Source organism: Pogona vitticeps, chromosome 3 (genome assembly GCF_051106095.1).
Source record: "Pogona vitticeps strain Pit_001003342236 chromosome 3, PviZW2.1, whole genome shotgun sequence".
In the NCBI taxonomy this organism is placed as follows: Eukaryota; Metazoa; Chordata; class Lepidosauria; order Squamata; family Agamidae; genus Pogona; species Pogona vitticeps.
The window spans coordinates 210,632,530-210,650,099 of record NC_135785.1 but is presented as its reverse complement, the minus strand read 5'-3'; the positions used below and the strand labels follow the sequence as shown (position 1 = coordinate 210,650,099).

Here is a 17,570-nt window from a genome sequence, read left to right as displayed (position 1 = left end):
GTGTAGTTGATCGGAAGACAGACTTCAAAATAATCCTTCTTCATTGTTTCACTTGAAAATGTTAGTTCATTCACAACTCACCTGGCATGCCCAGATGGTAGCCTGTTGTAAAATTAGCTATAAATCCTGACTTCACTCCACTTTTGTCAGTAATGAAGAACACTGTCACCTGGTGAGTTGCAGAGAATACATCCGGCACTGGGGAATTTCCTGTATATACAGCTATACACCGGGGCAGGGGGTGGGAATGGGATATATTTTAGATCTATGACCATTGATCTCTCCTTAAAATTTCAGTGTTATTAACATATCAAAATCAGGAAAAGAGTATGTGACCAAGAACAGTTATATTTCAATTCCTCACTGTGCCTCCTTAACAGGGGCTGAACTCAATGCTCCGTAGGGCCTTCCAGCTCTGCAGTTCTGATGATGATGATGATATTATTTCCTATTCTTCACAGGTAGAAGAGGTGGGCAAAGTTCTAGGAGCTACTTTTGCACCTGAGATCAGAGATGGTTGTACTCAGCCCTTATTCCAAGATCCTGAAAAAAAAAACCCAGCTCTCCAAAATCCAACCCTCAGAAAATTTGCATGGATGTATGGATACAAATTGCGCTCTCTCTCTCTCTCTCTCTCTCTCTCCACACACACACACACACACACACACACACACACACACACACACACACACACACACACACACACACACAGAGAGAGAGAGAGAGACAGAGAGAGAGAGAGAGAGAGAGAGAGAGAGAGAGAGAGAGAGAGAGAGAGAGAGAGAGAGAGAGAGAGAGAGAGAGAGAGAGAGAGAGAGAGGTTTAAGCCTAAAGCAGGGCAGGGGGTGAATTATATATATGGCAAATTTCACTCACAGAGATATCTGGACATTTAATTATTTTTTCCTCCTATTTTGGGACCTATTTGCAGGAAGAGGCATGAAGGGTTGGGGCACTTTTGCTTTAAATCTAGTGCTCTTGATTTAGCAATCTATGAAAAGAATGGAAGAATTCATTAAATATTCTGATAAAAGCTAAATCTTTAACATGTCCCATCTATAGATGGTGCTGAAGATTGCCCCAATTGAAATTAACACAGTTTGCATCTGAAGAAATTTACCTGCAGTGGAATCAGGACTTACAGTGCTTCCACGAAACATTTCACTTCATGTAGCCTTTCCTCTAAATGACTGATTGACCAAGGGGATGTTTTTGAGAAGGATCATTTTATTCTGTTGCTTTTACTTGTGTTTTACATATTGCTCTTATTTATAAGTTTTTATATATTATATCTGTTTAATAAATATTGTAATAATTTATTATTTACCTGTTGACTTTGTTTCCTTTAATAGAAAAGTGGCATATATATACATACATACATACATACATACATACATACATACATACATACATACATACATACATACATACATACATACATACATACATACATACATACATACATACATACATACATACATACATACATACATACATACATACATACATACATACATACATTCAACTTGAAAGTCAGGGTTTAGCAAACTGAGTTCATTGTAGGGATTCATGATGTATGTGCAGCAGTGCTTCCACATCCTACCACAATTGAACATAATGATGTTACAACAGTGTCTTGACACTTCGGAGGACTATGCACATACCTGGACACTTCAGCTGTACTGTGACATCAGTGACATTCTATGGCCAAAAATGGTCTTCCCAAAATAATTTTGTCCATTTTTGCCTTACCCTTTTCTATCATGGAATTCAAAGCAGTACACATATGATTATCAGATATCTCCCATTTAGCCACTGACCTGATCTCTTACTTTCAGCTGGTAGCTCAGACTCTACATTCTATGTACATTGGCCTTTAGATCAATTTAAATTGAAGAAAATCAGCATGCAAAGTTTAAGGACATCTGTTGAAGTGTACACAAAAATATTTCCAGTATGGAACCTGCCTATCTATAGTTTGACTAATAGTGCTGCTACTGAAAACACAGTGTTTGAAATAGATGGCTACATATGGAAAAGGTAAGACAGCTGTGTGATATACATTTTAGCAAATGAAATGGTGCACATAGTATTTTAATGATGTTTGATTTATTGTATCAGTTGGTAGATTATACTTGCCCAGAAATAAAGAATCATCTCCTCTACCATCTCTGATTTCTACGACATCGTAAATATTTTCCAGATCAAAATACTGGAAATGCAGCTGAATGTTTTTCCCTTCCTCTGCATTTAAATACCATATACCTGGAAAACAAAGACAAAGCAAAATAGTCCCTTCATTTTACAAAGAAGATACTTTGAATAAAGCGACTGTAATAATTAAGAGCATTCTCTTCTAATTAGAAAATGAATAAAGTCATCAACTGCATTGTATGCATCTCCATACTCCCTTGCACACTAATTCACATCCTGATGTTTTATTCTTCTGCCTAGGCATTTTTCAGCATAAATGTTTCCCGCAGCAACTTCCTTAGCAAGATTTGATAGTGTCTATGTAGTGTGCACAGACACAATCTCAACTGTGTTTGGAAAGGTATACTTTTAGGGCTAACTATATGTGGATTCCAAATCCAGCAGACAGTTATATGGTATACCACACCAAATGGAGATAATGCTCCCTTGGCATGATTATGGAGGCAATGTATAGCATTCTAGGGTCCTGGAAAAGTCACAATATAATCCACACCTAGGACACAATGCAAGATCACTAAGGACCAGTTGAGATAACACTAGTGCAATAGAAGCTGTACTGAGTTCAAACTACACCGAATAGGGATGGTTGGAAATTACTCTGTTTTGTACTTTTTATTATACAGAAATTATGTGTTTATTGTTCAGTGTTCAATATATAAACTTTTCCCCCCAGAAACATCATGGAAGGTGCAGCCCTACAATATTATATTTCAATTGAGCTCTCTATGATTGCAGTCTCCAATTTTCAGTTTTAGTCATTATGGCTCATTCTGTGGCTTTAGAATATCTGGCCAGGAGGATTTCTGAACTTTTCTGTTTCTTTCTCCTGGCCCACCTTCCCCAGTTTTCAAGCATTCTGTTGCAAAATACTAAATAACAATAACAATAACAACAATAACAAACAACAATAACAATTATTTAGAAATATACATAGTACTACACAGATACATGAATAATTAAACAAAGCACAATATTGCCACAAATATATTCAAAAGCAAAAAACACTCTCACACAAATGTAACTATAAAACCTCACAAGTGTTATTACTTAAATTCTAATATCAAAGTTCATTTCACCAACATTAACCCTGCCAAATATCCAGGTATGTTACTGGCAGTTTCACCCTTGGGTTGGCACTCCTGTCTACAAATTTTGACCTACATTTGAGTGGCAGAGTGGCTCAAATGTAAATTTCTCTTGGTTGCAGAAATTTAGGATCTGTTATATCTAGCTCCTATCTCACTTTCTCCCTCTCTGCTGTGTTCTGCTGGTAGTCCTTAGCTAGTGGAGCAGTCCTGTTGGAAGATCCTTCTACTGGCAGATCCCTGAGATTAGCCAGAAGAAGAGGCTTCTCTTGGCACAAGTTCATTTTTGCTGGCAGAACAGGATTTCTTCTGGCAGATCAGCTTCCAGCATATTCCAAAATCAGAATATCTGGAACATCTTTAGGATTACACTTTACAAGCATTGGACAGGCCATCCTTTCAGTTTAAGAAATTCTTAAATTTTAAAGCCATGCTGTTACTTACAAGAAGCTTGGCTGGGGTAGTTGTTGGGATAATTGATTGAGCTAAAGGTAGTGTTTGGTTCCCATAGGTCAAATGGCCCACCACAATCAGCTGAAAGAGAAAAAGTAGTTCATAGATGTCAAGTCCTTTATCTTTGCATTAGAAAATGTTAGAGTATTTAAATGACTTGGAGTAAAAATTTGGAAACATGCCGCAACTTTGATTCACCATTATGCCATAAGACACTTTGAATATGTCCTTATCTTAATTGTTTACAGTGGGGTCTTGCCTTGAGAACTTAATCCGTATTGGAAGGCGGTTCTCAAGTCAAAAAGTTCTCAAGTCAAATCTGCATTTCCCATAGAAATGCATTGAAAACCATTTGATCCGTATCTGGTCTTTTCCGTCCATAGAAACTAATGGGAAGCTGCTATTCCGCCTTCAACCATTGGAGGGGGATATTTTGTTTCTTTTTTTCTTAGGTCAAGAAAGGTTCAGGGAAGGCAGGGAAAATACAGTCCAGGCAGTACAGTACCAGGCAGTCTGAATACTGTCTCCCAATCCATTCTCTAAACGCTGGGAGGAGTGAGGAAGCAGACAGGCACCCTTTTCACTGGGCAGTAGTTAACTGAAAGTTCAAATTCTGCACTTTCCCTGCCTCCCACGTGTTTTTTTTTCAGTTCTTATCTCAAATCTAAGTACTTAAGTGAAGTCAATATTTTCCTATGAGAGTGGTTCTTAAGTCAAAATGTTCTTAACTCAAGCCGTTCTTAAGTCAAGACCCCACTGTATATTATATTGGAAGCCGCTCAGAATGGTCGCATAGACCAGATGGGCGGGATACAAATCAAATCAAATCAAATCAAAAAATCAATCAATCAATCAATCAACCAACCAACCAACCAACCAATCAATCTTTCTCTTAGAAGCATATTTGCTGCTTATTTCTGCCAAATATGTGGAAAGTGCATTACTGTGCCACAGTTCCTGTCAGGTACACATACTCGAATGATCTGGACATCCTAATCTCATCTGAAATTTCCCTGCATTGACAAATGACATGAGAATGTTGCTTAAAAAACATAGGGCCCCAAAGACTAGCTTTTTAAAGAATACTTGTAATTCCAGTTTTTTTCTAAGAGACTCGGCCACTGAACCTATGAGTTGTCGAAGAAGGTCTCACACAAAGTTGCGCTGAATTGTGAAATGGTAGTGCTTTGAGAGGGAGTCACATTTGAATGTATTATGCTAGATCCTGTGGAAGACATCTGGCAGTTGTGCATTTTCTTTAAACTATTGTGCACGAGGTAGAATAAGCCTTCATACAATGCAAATCTTGAGCTATTGCACTGACTGGGTGCAATATATTATTCTAGAAGGAACATATAGCTGGATTTCAGATCTCTTGTTTCATGCAATGATACTGCCATACATCAGAATAATTCCTTATAATTGTGGAAAAGAGGCTTAACACACAAATATACCAAAGGAAAATACACATGTGACGCTCTGTGTGCATCAAAACACAAATACAGTGTCTTTTGAAAGGATAACTAATGGAAGCCTTTGTTCTGTGGAGATTTACTCAAACTATTGTTCATGTCCCTGTCCCAAGATTTTTTGCCAGAGAGCCCCAACTCACTTCTGTTTTGTGTTCCCATATAACTACCAAAAGACCATTTCATCTGCAAAGATTAGCTGGCAAGTTTAGCAAGCCTGGATACAAATGGATTTGTGGTTCCCACTGACATTTTCTTGTGAAATGAGAGTGACATTTTTGTCCTCTATAAGGTAGCATGCAAAGTCTTTGAATTGCTAAAGCTTACTTTTCCTCAACTGACTTCCTAAATTTAGAGATTTCTATCACCAAAGCACTTGTCTATTGAGATATCTAAATTGTCTTGTATTATCTCAGTCTGTTTCCATTTAATACAGTACTACATTTCTTCTCAAGTGAAGAACACACACATCTTTCATCAAGAAAGAAAAGAAAATTGTTTTTCCTTTGTTCATTCAGAAAACAGCCTTTCGTGACTACATAATGTTTTTGATTCTAGAACTGTAAATGATTTCACATTTTGGTAAATGTGCAAGCTTCTGAACAAGCTGTAATGAACATACAACTTCTTGTCTTCAAGCAGAAGAGAGCGAAAGTGGCGACAAATCTGTCCTAATATAGAGATAACCTCCCTGCCTCATACCAGTTATTAAGGCTGCAGAAGGTGTTATTCCAAAGAATGAAAAACTGTGACAGATATCTGTAGATGTGTGAGCCAAAGAGGCCACTAATCTCCAGTGGCCTGTTTGACTATATAAGATGTCTTGTGAGGATATAAGGAGTCCGTATACAAACTTTAAAAGGAAGCATCAATATTATATAAATAAAAAAATGAAGACTGGCAAAATATTGCCTAAACAGTTAACAATTTATATAAAAAGACATGTGGGGACTGTGAACACATTTGGGCATCCCTTGGGCAATGACAGTACCCTTTGGGCTGGTCTTTTCACTCCAAATGACCGCTAGATTGTTTCTGAGATGAACGATAAAGAACAGCCATGTGAAGAAAAAGAGAAAAAAGTGGGCAACGAAAGACAATGGAAGAGAGCCAATGGCTGAAATCACGTTTGTGTAAGTTCTGGGGCATAAGATTGATAACATCATCAGCCAGAGCATTTTTTTAAAATTAAACATTAATTCCTCCTGTCACAAATTCCTTATAAGTCCCAATGAATCCTTTTTTTATTGAAAGGAAGCTCTGGGGACTGAGGGGGGCCAGAACGAGTACTTAATTACTGAAAACTTTACTAGCTGTGGCAATTTTCAGTAATTAAAGACTTCCTCCTCTGGTTCATCAGCCCCCACAGCTTCCTTACAATGAAAAGGATTACTTGGGACCTATCGGGGCCTTGGAATGGGAGAAAAAGATGTTACCTGATGACATCATCAGCCTTACACGATGGAACTTACACAAACAGGATTTCAGCCATTGAGTTAAAATCTCAGCAAATTATGGAAATCTTGTGAAAATAGATATAGGTACTTTCTGTAGAATGGAAAGGATTGAATCAACTAATTACATAACTGCTTTGGTTTATTTATAAACCTAAATGCTTATAATTAGCACTTCACGATTCAATAGTGTAGAAAGAGATACACTTAACCATACTCCTTGTAGGGTACAGATAGAATTTAGGAACCTCAAAATTGAACTATATTTCTCAAGAGCATTTTATGGCCTCAAAGAACAATTTGAAGAAGAAAATGAATATCATGGAGATTAATACGCTTGGCAAAATTATTAGCTGCCCTAATATCCATATACTAAGTAGAACAGCCATTTTTAAATAATGAATAGCTAAGGTTTGGAATAATTTGAAGTGTAATTTTACACTGAACAGCTCACTAGGCAAAGTGTCTTTTATTCTTGATCTAACAAGATTTATTATCGCCTGTCAAAGTACAGATGCCTTGAACGAAACACTTACAGGGCCTGCCATTACAATTATACTGATACCATTAAATCTAATGATAATATGAACTGTTCACATGGGAAAGATTTTCTGTTATAATGCATCCTTGTTAATACTCTTTTATTGAACATAGCTGTCATCACTGTAGCACATGTGTATAATGGGGAGAAGCTGGGAGTTTTAGCAATGTAGATTTTTTAAAAATCTAACTCTGGAGTGTCTGCATCAATAATTTTCAAAAGAAAAGTCACAAGGTTGTAGGAGAAATCTTGAGGATGTAAGAAGGAAATTCCATCAAGTATCTTCCATTGTATTTATTTATTTATTTATTTATTTATTTATTTATTTATTTATTTATTTTATTTCTATCCCGCCTATCTGATCATATTAGACCACTCTAGGCGGCTTACAGTAAAAACAACAATGTAATTTTAAAACTTTACAGCAGAAACGTAAATAATAATAATAATAATAATAATAAAGAACAGAATAAGAAAAAAGATCGTCAAGGGTTTTCTGTTGGGAAGGCCCGCCTATACATCAATGTTTTTAGTTGTTTCTTAAAAATGCCCAGCGAGGGAGCCGCGCGAATCTCAGGGGGCAAGTTGTTCCAAAGGCGAGGAGCCACCGCCGAGAAGGCCCGGATTCTGGTCTTTTCCTTTCGGGCCTCTCTCGGTGTTAGGCTCCTCAGCCTTATCTCCTGGCTTGCGCGAGTGACACGGGTAGATCTAGATGGGAGAAGGCGTTCCGCCAAGTATCGAGGTCCTAAACCGTTTAGGGCTTTGTAAGTAAGCGTTAACACTTTGAAATCAATGCGGAATCGGATGGGCAGCCAATGCAATGCGGCCAGAGTGGGGGAGATATGTTGGTATCTTCTCAGCCCACTGAGTAGTCTGGCCGCCGCATTCTGCACCACCTGTAGTTTCCGCAGCAATCTCAAAGGTAGCCCCACGTAGAGCGCATTACAGTGGTCTAATCTCGAGACTACAAGCGCATGCACCAGAGTGGTGAGAGACCCCACATCAAGGTAGGGCTGCAGCTGGGCTATCCGCCTGAGATGGAAAAAAGCGGAACGGACCACGGACGCCACCTGGGTCTCCATGGTGAGCGCCGGGTCAAGATGGACACCCAAGCTACGGACCCCATCCCTGGCGGGCAGGGTCACCCCCCAAAAAATGAGGGAGTTTCCCATGTCCCCAGGTGTGGGGGCGCCCACCCTCAGTACCTCCGTCTTGTCCGGGTTCAGCCTCAGCCCGTTCTCCTGCATCCATTCCTGTACAGCCTCCAGGCAACGCCGAAGGGACAGAACGGCATCTCCTGCAGTTGGAAAAAAGGAGATGTAGAGCTGTGTGTCATCCGCATATTGATGGCACTGCGCTCCACACCTCCTGATGACCCCTCCCAGCGGCCTCATGTAGATATTAAACAGCATTGGGGAGATGATCGACCCCTGTGGGACCCCACAATTAAGGCACCACGGGGCCGAAACATTCTCCCCAAGCTGTACTCTCTGGGGACGGTCCTCCAAGAAGGAACGGAGCCAAGCAAAGGCCCGGCCACCTATCCCCAACTCGGCGAGCCTCCCCAGGAGGATACCATGGTCAATGGTATCAAAGGCCGCTGAGATATCGAGGAGGACCAACAGAGACACTTTGCCCCTGTCGGCCTCCCTCAATAAGTCATCACACAGGGCGACCAATGCCGTTTCTGTCCCATGGCGCGGCCTGAAGCCCGACTGGAATGGATCCAGGGCATCTGTTTCATCCAGGAACGCCTGGAGCTGATCGGCCACCACCCTCTCGACTACCTTGCTTAAGAAAGAAACATTGGCGACGGGCCTATAGTTGCCAATTTCATCCGCCGCCAAACTGGGTTTCTTTCTTATGGGCCTAATGAGTGTTTCCTTGAGGGCAGAGGGAAATCTACCCTCAAGGAAAGACCCATTAATTATTACAGTAGCCCATTCCGTTGTTGAGGGCCTGGCTGCCTTGATTAGCCAGGCCGGGCAGGGGTCCAAAGAGGAGGTGGTGGCACGACAGCGATCAAGCGTCCTGGCCACAGTGTCGGGCGATACGGGCTGAAAAGAGTCAAAAGACACCGGGCAAGACGGAGCGCTGGACATCCCAACTTGACTCACTGTATTCAAAAAAGGAGCGAGATCCCGACGGATGGCCTCCACTTTGGATTTAAAAAATGCTGCAAATTGGTCCGGGGTAAGACTAGGGGGAGGCCTATCTCCCGGGCCAACTCCGGATAGGTCACGTACTATACGGAATAGTTCCGCCTGCTGGTTGGATGCCTCACTTATCCGGTTAGCGAGGTAAGTTCTACTGGCAGCCTTTACCTTAGACTGGTAAAGGTTAGTTGCGACCTTAACAACTAAGGGAATGAAGTGTATGAAGGTACCTCCAAATATCTGGCTACATAGGACAATCACACACAGGCTAAAATTATGTTGCTTTACCTTACACAAAATAAAGCTGATGACACTGTCAGCCATAGCAAATTTTTGGGAAATTAATAATTTCCAATTGCTTCCTACTGGAAGGTCCTGAGTTTCTCTTGGGATCCCTTTTGTTCTGGGAAGGCCACTGGGAGCCATGAGACAGGTGGAAGTATTTAATGTCCAAAACTTGCAACTATTGGTAGAAAGAGGTGGCAATTTTCAGAAATTAAAGACTTGCATACCATCCCACAGCCCCAAACGGCTTTCCATGATAAAAGGGATTCCAAGGGGACCTTGGGACATCAGACAGGGAACAGAAAATTTTAAGTTCCAAAAAATTCATCATGGCTGACAATGTCCTCAACTATATGCAGTGTAAATTATGATGATACAGTATGTGATACAATAACATATATAAAAGGTATCTTCCATAAATTTCCTGAGCATTTTTTAAGATATTGCATCTCTCTGCATGTTGTATGAAAGTCTTACATAACTATGAGAGTATTGCATCATAATAGGATAACCACAAGCCCCTCTGTACATTCTCTGTTGCACATATATTGGAAATAATTTGTTAAAATTATTTAATATTCTCTTATTTCATTATTATTATTTCAAATATCTTATTGCTGGCTTATGCTTATGTAAGGGAAATCTCACAAATTTTGGAAGCAAACTGCCACTCATCAACAATGTGCTGAATTTGCACCTGAGCATAAAATTGACTGTACATTTTATACTGTATCCAGTAACTGATTGTACCACTTTAATAAGAAACAATTTGCTGCCAAGATTCAACAGTTTCTCTTATGCAAGCATAAATAGGCAATGATTTTTAGAAACTACCATTTAAACTGTTTGACAGGAACAATGTGTGTGAGTGATGGATACTGTTTTGTATTAAGGAGCAGACATTTGGATTAATTTTTTATTTTTTATAAAATAAGATTCATGTTAATAATTATTAATGTAGGGTTTTCATTATATATTTTTTCTTGGGTAATGAATTTAGTTTAGCATTCACATATTAGCATATTAAATGTGACTAATACCATAGGTCCATCTAGCCCATGATGGTCGACACTGACTCACAATGGATTTCCATAAATGCAAGTAGAATTCCTTCCAAGGTTCAAATGGTGGTGGATTGAAACTTGGAATTTCTGCATTCAAAGTATATGCCTTGCTACTGAGCTATGATTTCTGCATTGAGTAATGATTGGAACCATTGGGACCACATGCCGGGCCCAATATTCTAGCCACCTTTGAAAGTCTACAGGATTGAACTGTGTACCACAAGCCAATGGGGACTTATTTCCCAGTTGATGTCTACCTTCAAATATGGGTTCCCAAATCTGCCTTGTCCAGCTTGCATTAGGACAAATGGTATCAAATGGAACATATGTATGTGAGGCAGCCACAAAATTGTCACAAAAGAATGTCTTGTTTTTATCAAAGTTAGAGAAATGAATCAAGGGCCTATTAATCATTAGACCTCAATTTACTGTCAGAAATGTTCCTCTATGAACTGTCAGACACTGCAGTAAAAATGGTGCTGTTTCCCCTTTTCAGCAATGGGCATTCTACACGGTTTTCTAGATGACTAAATTGCCATGTCAAAAGATATAGAAAAACGCATAAGAGAAAGAAATGGCATGCCATGTGACATCAATTTGGTGAAAAGATTAATGGAATTAGAATGAAAGTTTCAGTGAACATTCTTGATAAATATCAGTGGCTTTTACTATGCTTCACAATATTTTGAAAGATTAGGTGGAGGGATTGTCTTGTGTCTGTGCTTATATGATCTGATGGTTTAAACAGAAGTTCTAAAACAAAGCGAAACTTACACACCCCAGGCAATTTGGCCAAGATTTGATCTTGCAAGATCTTACACATAAGATTTCTCATTCACTGATTATAAGTCATCTCATTGGCAAGAAAACAATGTAAAAGGAGTTTTTGTTAAAATATACTCTTAAATCTTGTTCATAAATACTCTCTTACTAGCCATCAGACCAGTAGAACCGTCACTTACATATTTTTATATAATAATTCCAAACAATCTACAAAGAGATTGAGAAGTAAACAAAGGAGTAAGGAAATTGCAGGTAAGATCTAATATATGTAAATTAATGCATGGGAGAAAGGCTAAACTAATTCTTGTTGGTTAGATCTTCCTTTCTTTGTGGTCTCTGACTATCAGATGGTGGGTGTGGCAGAGAACAAAAAAGAGCCATACATCTCAAAACTCAATCCAATTGTTAATCCCATTTAGGATAGACTCACTGAATGCATTGCTGAATGGCATGTCAACACTTATGTAGATACCATTGATTCAGTTCTCTACATTAGCTAAGAGCAACAATCATCTTTAGGTCTTAGATTTAAGTAGTGAGTACCTGTCTTCAAAAATGTGAGCCTAGTTCAGTGTTCAGTATCATTGTGGAATGTAACTGACAATAAAAAAATCAGCAGAAGCAACAACACCTTTACACATATAATAAATATGTTTAGAGAAGTATGACAATGGGACCAACTACCTCAGGTGGTGGTGAGTGCTCCAGTGCTGGAGGCATTCAAGAGAATATTAGACAACCATCTGTCCAATATACTTTGATTTGGAATCCTGCATTGAGCAGGGAGTTGTACTTGATGGCCTTATTAGCCCCTTCCAAAGCAATTATTCTCTGATTCTGTGATATTTGAAGTACTGGGTATGGTGCTGGCTGACCTATGTGACCATTTTTATCATAGGCCTGAAATGGCATAAAATAAGTCGAGTGAAACAGCCAAGGAAGCGAAGTAGGATTCGAATAATTAAAAGCTAAGGAACTAGATAGTCTTCTCCTCTATGGTGAAATTGACCGCAGTTCTACTAAATTATGTTAATTATTTCAAAATCTGTAGCTAAATGCCAAATGTTACACAAAACTGTGTCTTCCTTTGTAATTTGTTTTATTGATGCATTTCATCTCATACACTGACGTATAAGTAGCCACTATGTATAGCAATAACATTTAAAAATCCCAGAGCTAAGCTTGTTCCTATAGTCTAGGTTTAATTTAATTAAAAATTGCTTGGGTGGCAAATACAAAACCAGCTATATTTTATTTATTTATTTATTTTATGAGATTTTTACCCCGCCCCTCTAGACAATGTCTACTATAGAGTACTACACTTAATAATAGCAGATTATCAATACAAAAAGTTACTGCATAAAGTATATCTTTCTTAACCATGAAATACAATACAATAAATTAGTGGGCATTTTTGTTTAGATAACTGTGCCTTCTTCATTGTACACAGTATTGTATATCAGTTTAAGTGTCAAGCATCGACCTCAAAACATAAATTCACTACCACTGTATGACTCCTCCTAATTCACAAAACATTTTGCAGTTATTGTATCACTTTTGCTCAGAGCAGTCCCATGAAGCAGGATGTTAAGAGGGCATCAGTGAGGTCCCTGATGAGGTCTCCAAGGAGCCACAGAGTATTGTGGCCCCCCCTTCCCTTCTTTAGGTAAGGAAGAGAAAGGCCAACTGCAGAGGTCTTGCTTTGATTGGCAGTGGGAAGCTCCATCATGGGGGCTGCTCTGCCATTACTGCGTTAAAGGCAATAAGGATGAAAAAAGGGGGGATATCCAGGGGACATCTTTCAGAATCAAAGTTCCTCATTCACCAGAAACACTTTGGAACAAGGAGGAAAAACATTGAAGTGGTGGATTCATTTTCCCTCCCAAAGAGAGTGATTTCCTTCTATCTCTCTCTTTTGAAAAGGTGAACTGGTGAAATAGAAAACTAAATAAATCTGCCCCCTCACCTTCTGTGCTATTTGCATAACCCCAAAGAGAGCTTAAAGAATGGTCATTCCAACCTAAGATTCCTCCTACCTCCTTATCAGATTTCACTTTGAGACTGCAATCTTATATACAGTCACTTGGAAATATGTCCCGTTGAACTCAGTATGGGCGCCTTTGGGAAAACTGTTCAAAAGATTGTGCTGTAATATTTCACAGATATTGACTTGAAGCTCAAGGAGAGAGATCGATGGCCAACATTTCACACAACATAAGATCTTCACATCAGATGAAAAGAGAAACTGTAAACAAGGGCACAGCTTGATGGATATTAGCTATATTGTGAAGGATGGCAACATTTTACAGAACCTCTATCTGAGTAATCCAGCTCCATTAAAAATCACTGGCAATTTTGCCATTGCCTTCTCTGACTGGCTGGATTATAGCCAATGTCTCTTGGAATAAACATTTGGGGTTTTTTATGTTCGTTGATTTTGGCAGGGCAGGTTTAATAATGTCACTAACATAGAAATATGACAAGCTGAATGACTGAATATGATAGTATTCAAGGTTTCTGATAGTTCTGTGGGGAAAACAATTTTCAGCATGCTTTAGCTGCAGAAGGAAGATAATAAAGCTAGACATACAAGCCCTGTTACCCAGCCAGACTAAGTATGCTATTATTTCATTGTGCAAACAAATCCCATCCTACTTCTGAACCTCATTAGCAGTTCATATGCACCTATTACATACCTATAGTTTCTAATCTTTCTATTATTTGCCAATTTATTTGATATTTGTTTGATATACAGCTTAATTTTTCTTCCTGAAATTGATACAAATTACCCATGTGCGTCATCAGCGATGTCTTTCAGCATGTAATACAGGCAATGGCAGCAAAACTGTAAAACTGATTAATTTAATTATGGCATCCTTTGTTTATTGCTTATGTCATATCCTATCAATGTTCTTCCTCAGATTTTCACTGAGCATTGTTTTGTCATGTAATGCAATTATGAAGCTCATCACATCAGTGATAATTTGTAGGGTGAAGCCATGGAGGAATCTGCATCAGCATATGACGTTAATACTCTGGATTTTAACAGGTCACAAAGAAATCTTTGGTCCATTAGAAAGGTCACAGATTTGCCTCCAGGTTTTGTATGCATAGCAATTCAAATAGCAATATTTTAATGCCATACTGCAAGGTAGCATCCTCTGATCAAAAGTATCTTCATGTCCCAGGTGATGTCAGGTGAACAGATGATGTTCTTTCTTCAGAATTTTTTTTCTGCTTTTCTTAAATTTCTGCCATTGCCTGTCCTGCTTGCTACTGGAGTGAAGCAGCAACCACAAATCCTCCACAATGCTTTTGAAGTATTCCAAAAGTGAAATGCTTTCCTGACTATAGAACTTACTTGGTAGCAGAGGCGTTGTAGGGGTTGTGGGAACTAAAGTTGGCTCTGGATAAACATTTTCTCTGCAGCCTCCATTTGTCAGTCCTATATCATCAAGGGCAATGTCATCCCATCCTGGCCTTTTAAGGGCTTCAAAAGCAACCTGGAAAAATTATGTAACAGAAAACATTACCCTTGGTCCTTTTCCTTGGCTCTTCCGTGTGCTGAGCCTTTGAGAGATGAAAGAAAAGCCCATGCCTTTGTTTGTAACCCTGGTTACTCAGTTTCCTGAATATACTTTATCAGATTGAATGCCACTCCACTATACATATAATTTATTCACTTCGGATATGTTATGAAGAAAGCAAGTAATGCCTACTTTTATAAATAGATGGCTGAACTTACTTTGAATATTTGAAGATTGTAGTTAAATACCAGCTGATCACCAGATTGTGTATTTATTCTGTATTTACTGAATTCACAAGTTTTCTTTTTAAAAATGCCAATACTGTGGTTCAGTGTCATTTTTTTTCGTACATTTTTTAGTCGCAGTGAAAAATAAACAACAATGGAACTACTTGTTACATGAAACATTTAAATAAAAGATCAACAATATTAGATGACCCTTTATTTAAGCTTTGGAGAATTTAATTAACTTTCCAATCATTTTTAACCTACCACATTACTGTCGATAAATGCTATGATGGCCCATATCAGCAAAGGATACAGAGCTATCTGGATGAATACACTGGCTGTAATGCTATATACCTTGGAGTTCCATTGGCTTATGCCTCTGATAAAACTTAAATCATAAAGCAGTATACATTCTCAGAATTCTACAACTCACAAAATTATCACAGCCAGCAGAATTGTAAAGTAATACTTCCAAGTTTTTGAAATTATTACATATGTGAACAACCTTTTATATGGATACCATTTGTTGGCTTTAGGAAATTAGTATCCCCTCTAAAAGGAATTAGTACAAATTTCTGATTCTTAGCTCATATACATAGTCCTTTTTTCTACCAAGATTGAAACTATTTTCTGTCAAACAATTGAGTGGTTTCTGTAAAACAGGCCAAATATTTTTTTTTCATTATCAGAAAATGCAAGAAACAATTTTCATGCAGGAATGTTTTGGAAAACGTGTCAGAGATATTTGGCCCAAAATACATAAACTAGACCTGAACACATTCTCTCAGAAAAGTTTCTCAGTGTAAGTAGCATGACGAAGTGTGGAACTGCTGTTTTGGAATCTGGAAGTCCCTAGTGTGAATCTCAAAAGAGGAGAAAAGGATTCATGTTGCTATCATTTCTATGCCATTCAAATTTCTTTCAGATGTAGAAATGTTCAATTGTATTTGTAATTATATTCAATGATACCCCCCTCCAGCTTATGGTTTTAAGTGGAGGTAGAACAAGGTAGCAAACTAGAGAAGTTTCAACATTTCAACAAAATCATCATAATCTCTGTGCCAAAAACATGCAATTTCTTCATGTAGCAATTTTTGACTGACTATAACAGAGACTAAGACATATTATTTTTGTGGGTGTGAATATGACCAGAAATATTCAGAGTTAAAAAAAAACTTTGATGGAAATGAACTGTTTTACATACTTTAAAACTGGATGTTTCGTTTAATGTTATTTGCCCATAGTTCCAGTTGTTTCCAAAATTCCCTTCTTTCTGGAATATTGTCTGTTCAACATTTTGATTGTCATCATGTAGTATTTTAACGCTCAGACGATACACAGTAGCACCGTACATGTGGTACCTAATAGGAAACAAGACGTAATTATTTATCCTATCCTATTAATGTTACCTTATGACTGTTCACTCACAGCTAGACCCCACATCCTCAGGTAATATGGTGAGGAATAGGATTTTGAATAGGAATCAAGTGGGATCTGTAACAAAATGTTGCAGTGTAGAGTGGTTCTGCTCAAGGTTCCAGCTGTCCAGTCATGTCTACCTTCAGAATACCCCTTTGCCTACTTCTGCGTATTCTGCCTCTGTATAACAGTCAGTTAGCTTCCCACTAGCACTAACGTCACTCAATCAGTCCTTAGTGAGTAGTTTTTGGTACCTGCCTAAGTCCCCCTCCCCTTCTGGGTATTCTAAGTCTTAGGATTCCTTGAAATTTTTCTTGGAGGTGTACATAGTCACATCACCCTTCTGTATGCATAGTGCCACATTTACTTCCTTCTGTGTATGTGCCATTAGGCTATTTAACATCCAAAGGAACCAGCTAGGTCTTAATATTTAATCTATGTTCATCTTACCAGAAACTTAGGCAGAACATGTTTGAAGTGGGGATCAGCACTAAGCTAAGAAGTTTGACTCTCACTGGTATGCCTCCAAGGAGTGCAGGAGTTGAAATATAATAGCCTGCAATAAACAAACACACACATATATTACTGGTGAGGTATTAATTTCTAACTCTTTGCTCCATGAATTACATATCTCAACAGCTTCAATTAAATATTTCATTTATGGTAGTCTCTAACAAAGAATGAAAGAAATCCTGATGCCAGGAAAGCTGCCTTCTTAATGTGTACGAATTTATCTGTAATAAAATGAAGGTTGAGACAAGCAAAATAATTGTTCTGTATGCAAAACTGACAATTGTTCACCTCTCAGAAGCATGCTGATGAGAAACAGCTTTATTAAGCGCAAGACAACTAGGGTCATGATAGTCCACAGGGTAGTGGATCCTCCTTCATTG

At 38.5% G+C, this 17,570-nt stretch overlaps 1 protein-coding gene across 1 annotated transcript in view; it reads right to left on the bottom strand.

Moving 5' to 3' along the window:
* The window catches only part of TMPRSS15 (transmembrane serine protease 15), a 70,554-nt gene that overhangs the window by 29,303 nt on the left and 23,681 nt on the right, over positions 1–17,570 (bottom strand). The window contains exons 12-17 of the mRNA XM_078390275.1: positions 17,128–17,233; positions 16,463–16,619; positions 14,866–15,007; positions 3,744–3,833; positions 2,140–2,265; positions 82–222 (exon numbers count right to left, since the gene is read on the bottom strand). Of these exons, the coding sequence (XP_078246401.1) occupies positions 82–222; positions 2,140–2,265; positions 3,744–3,833; positions 14,866–15,007; positions 16,463–16,619; positions 17,128–17,233 (762 nt within the window). The remainder of the gene's footprint in view (positions 1–81; positions 223–2,139; positions 2,266–3,743; positions 3,834–14,865; positions 15,008–16,462; positions 16,620–17,127; positions 17,234–17,570) is intronic.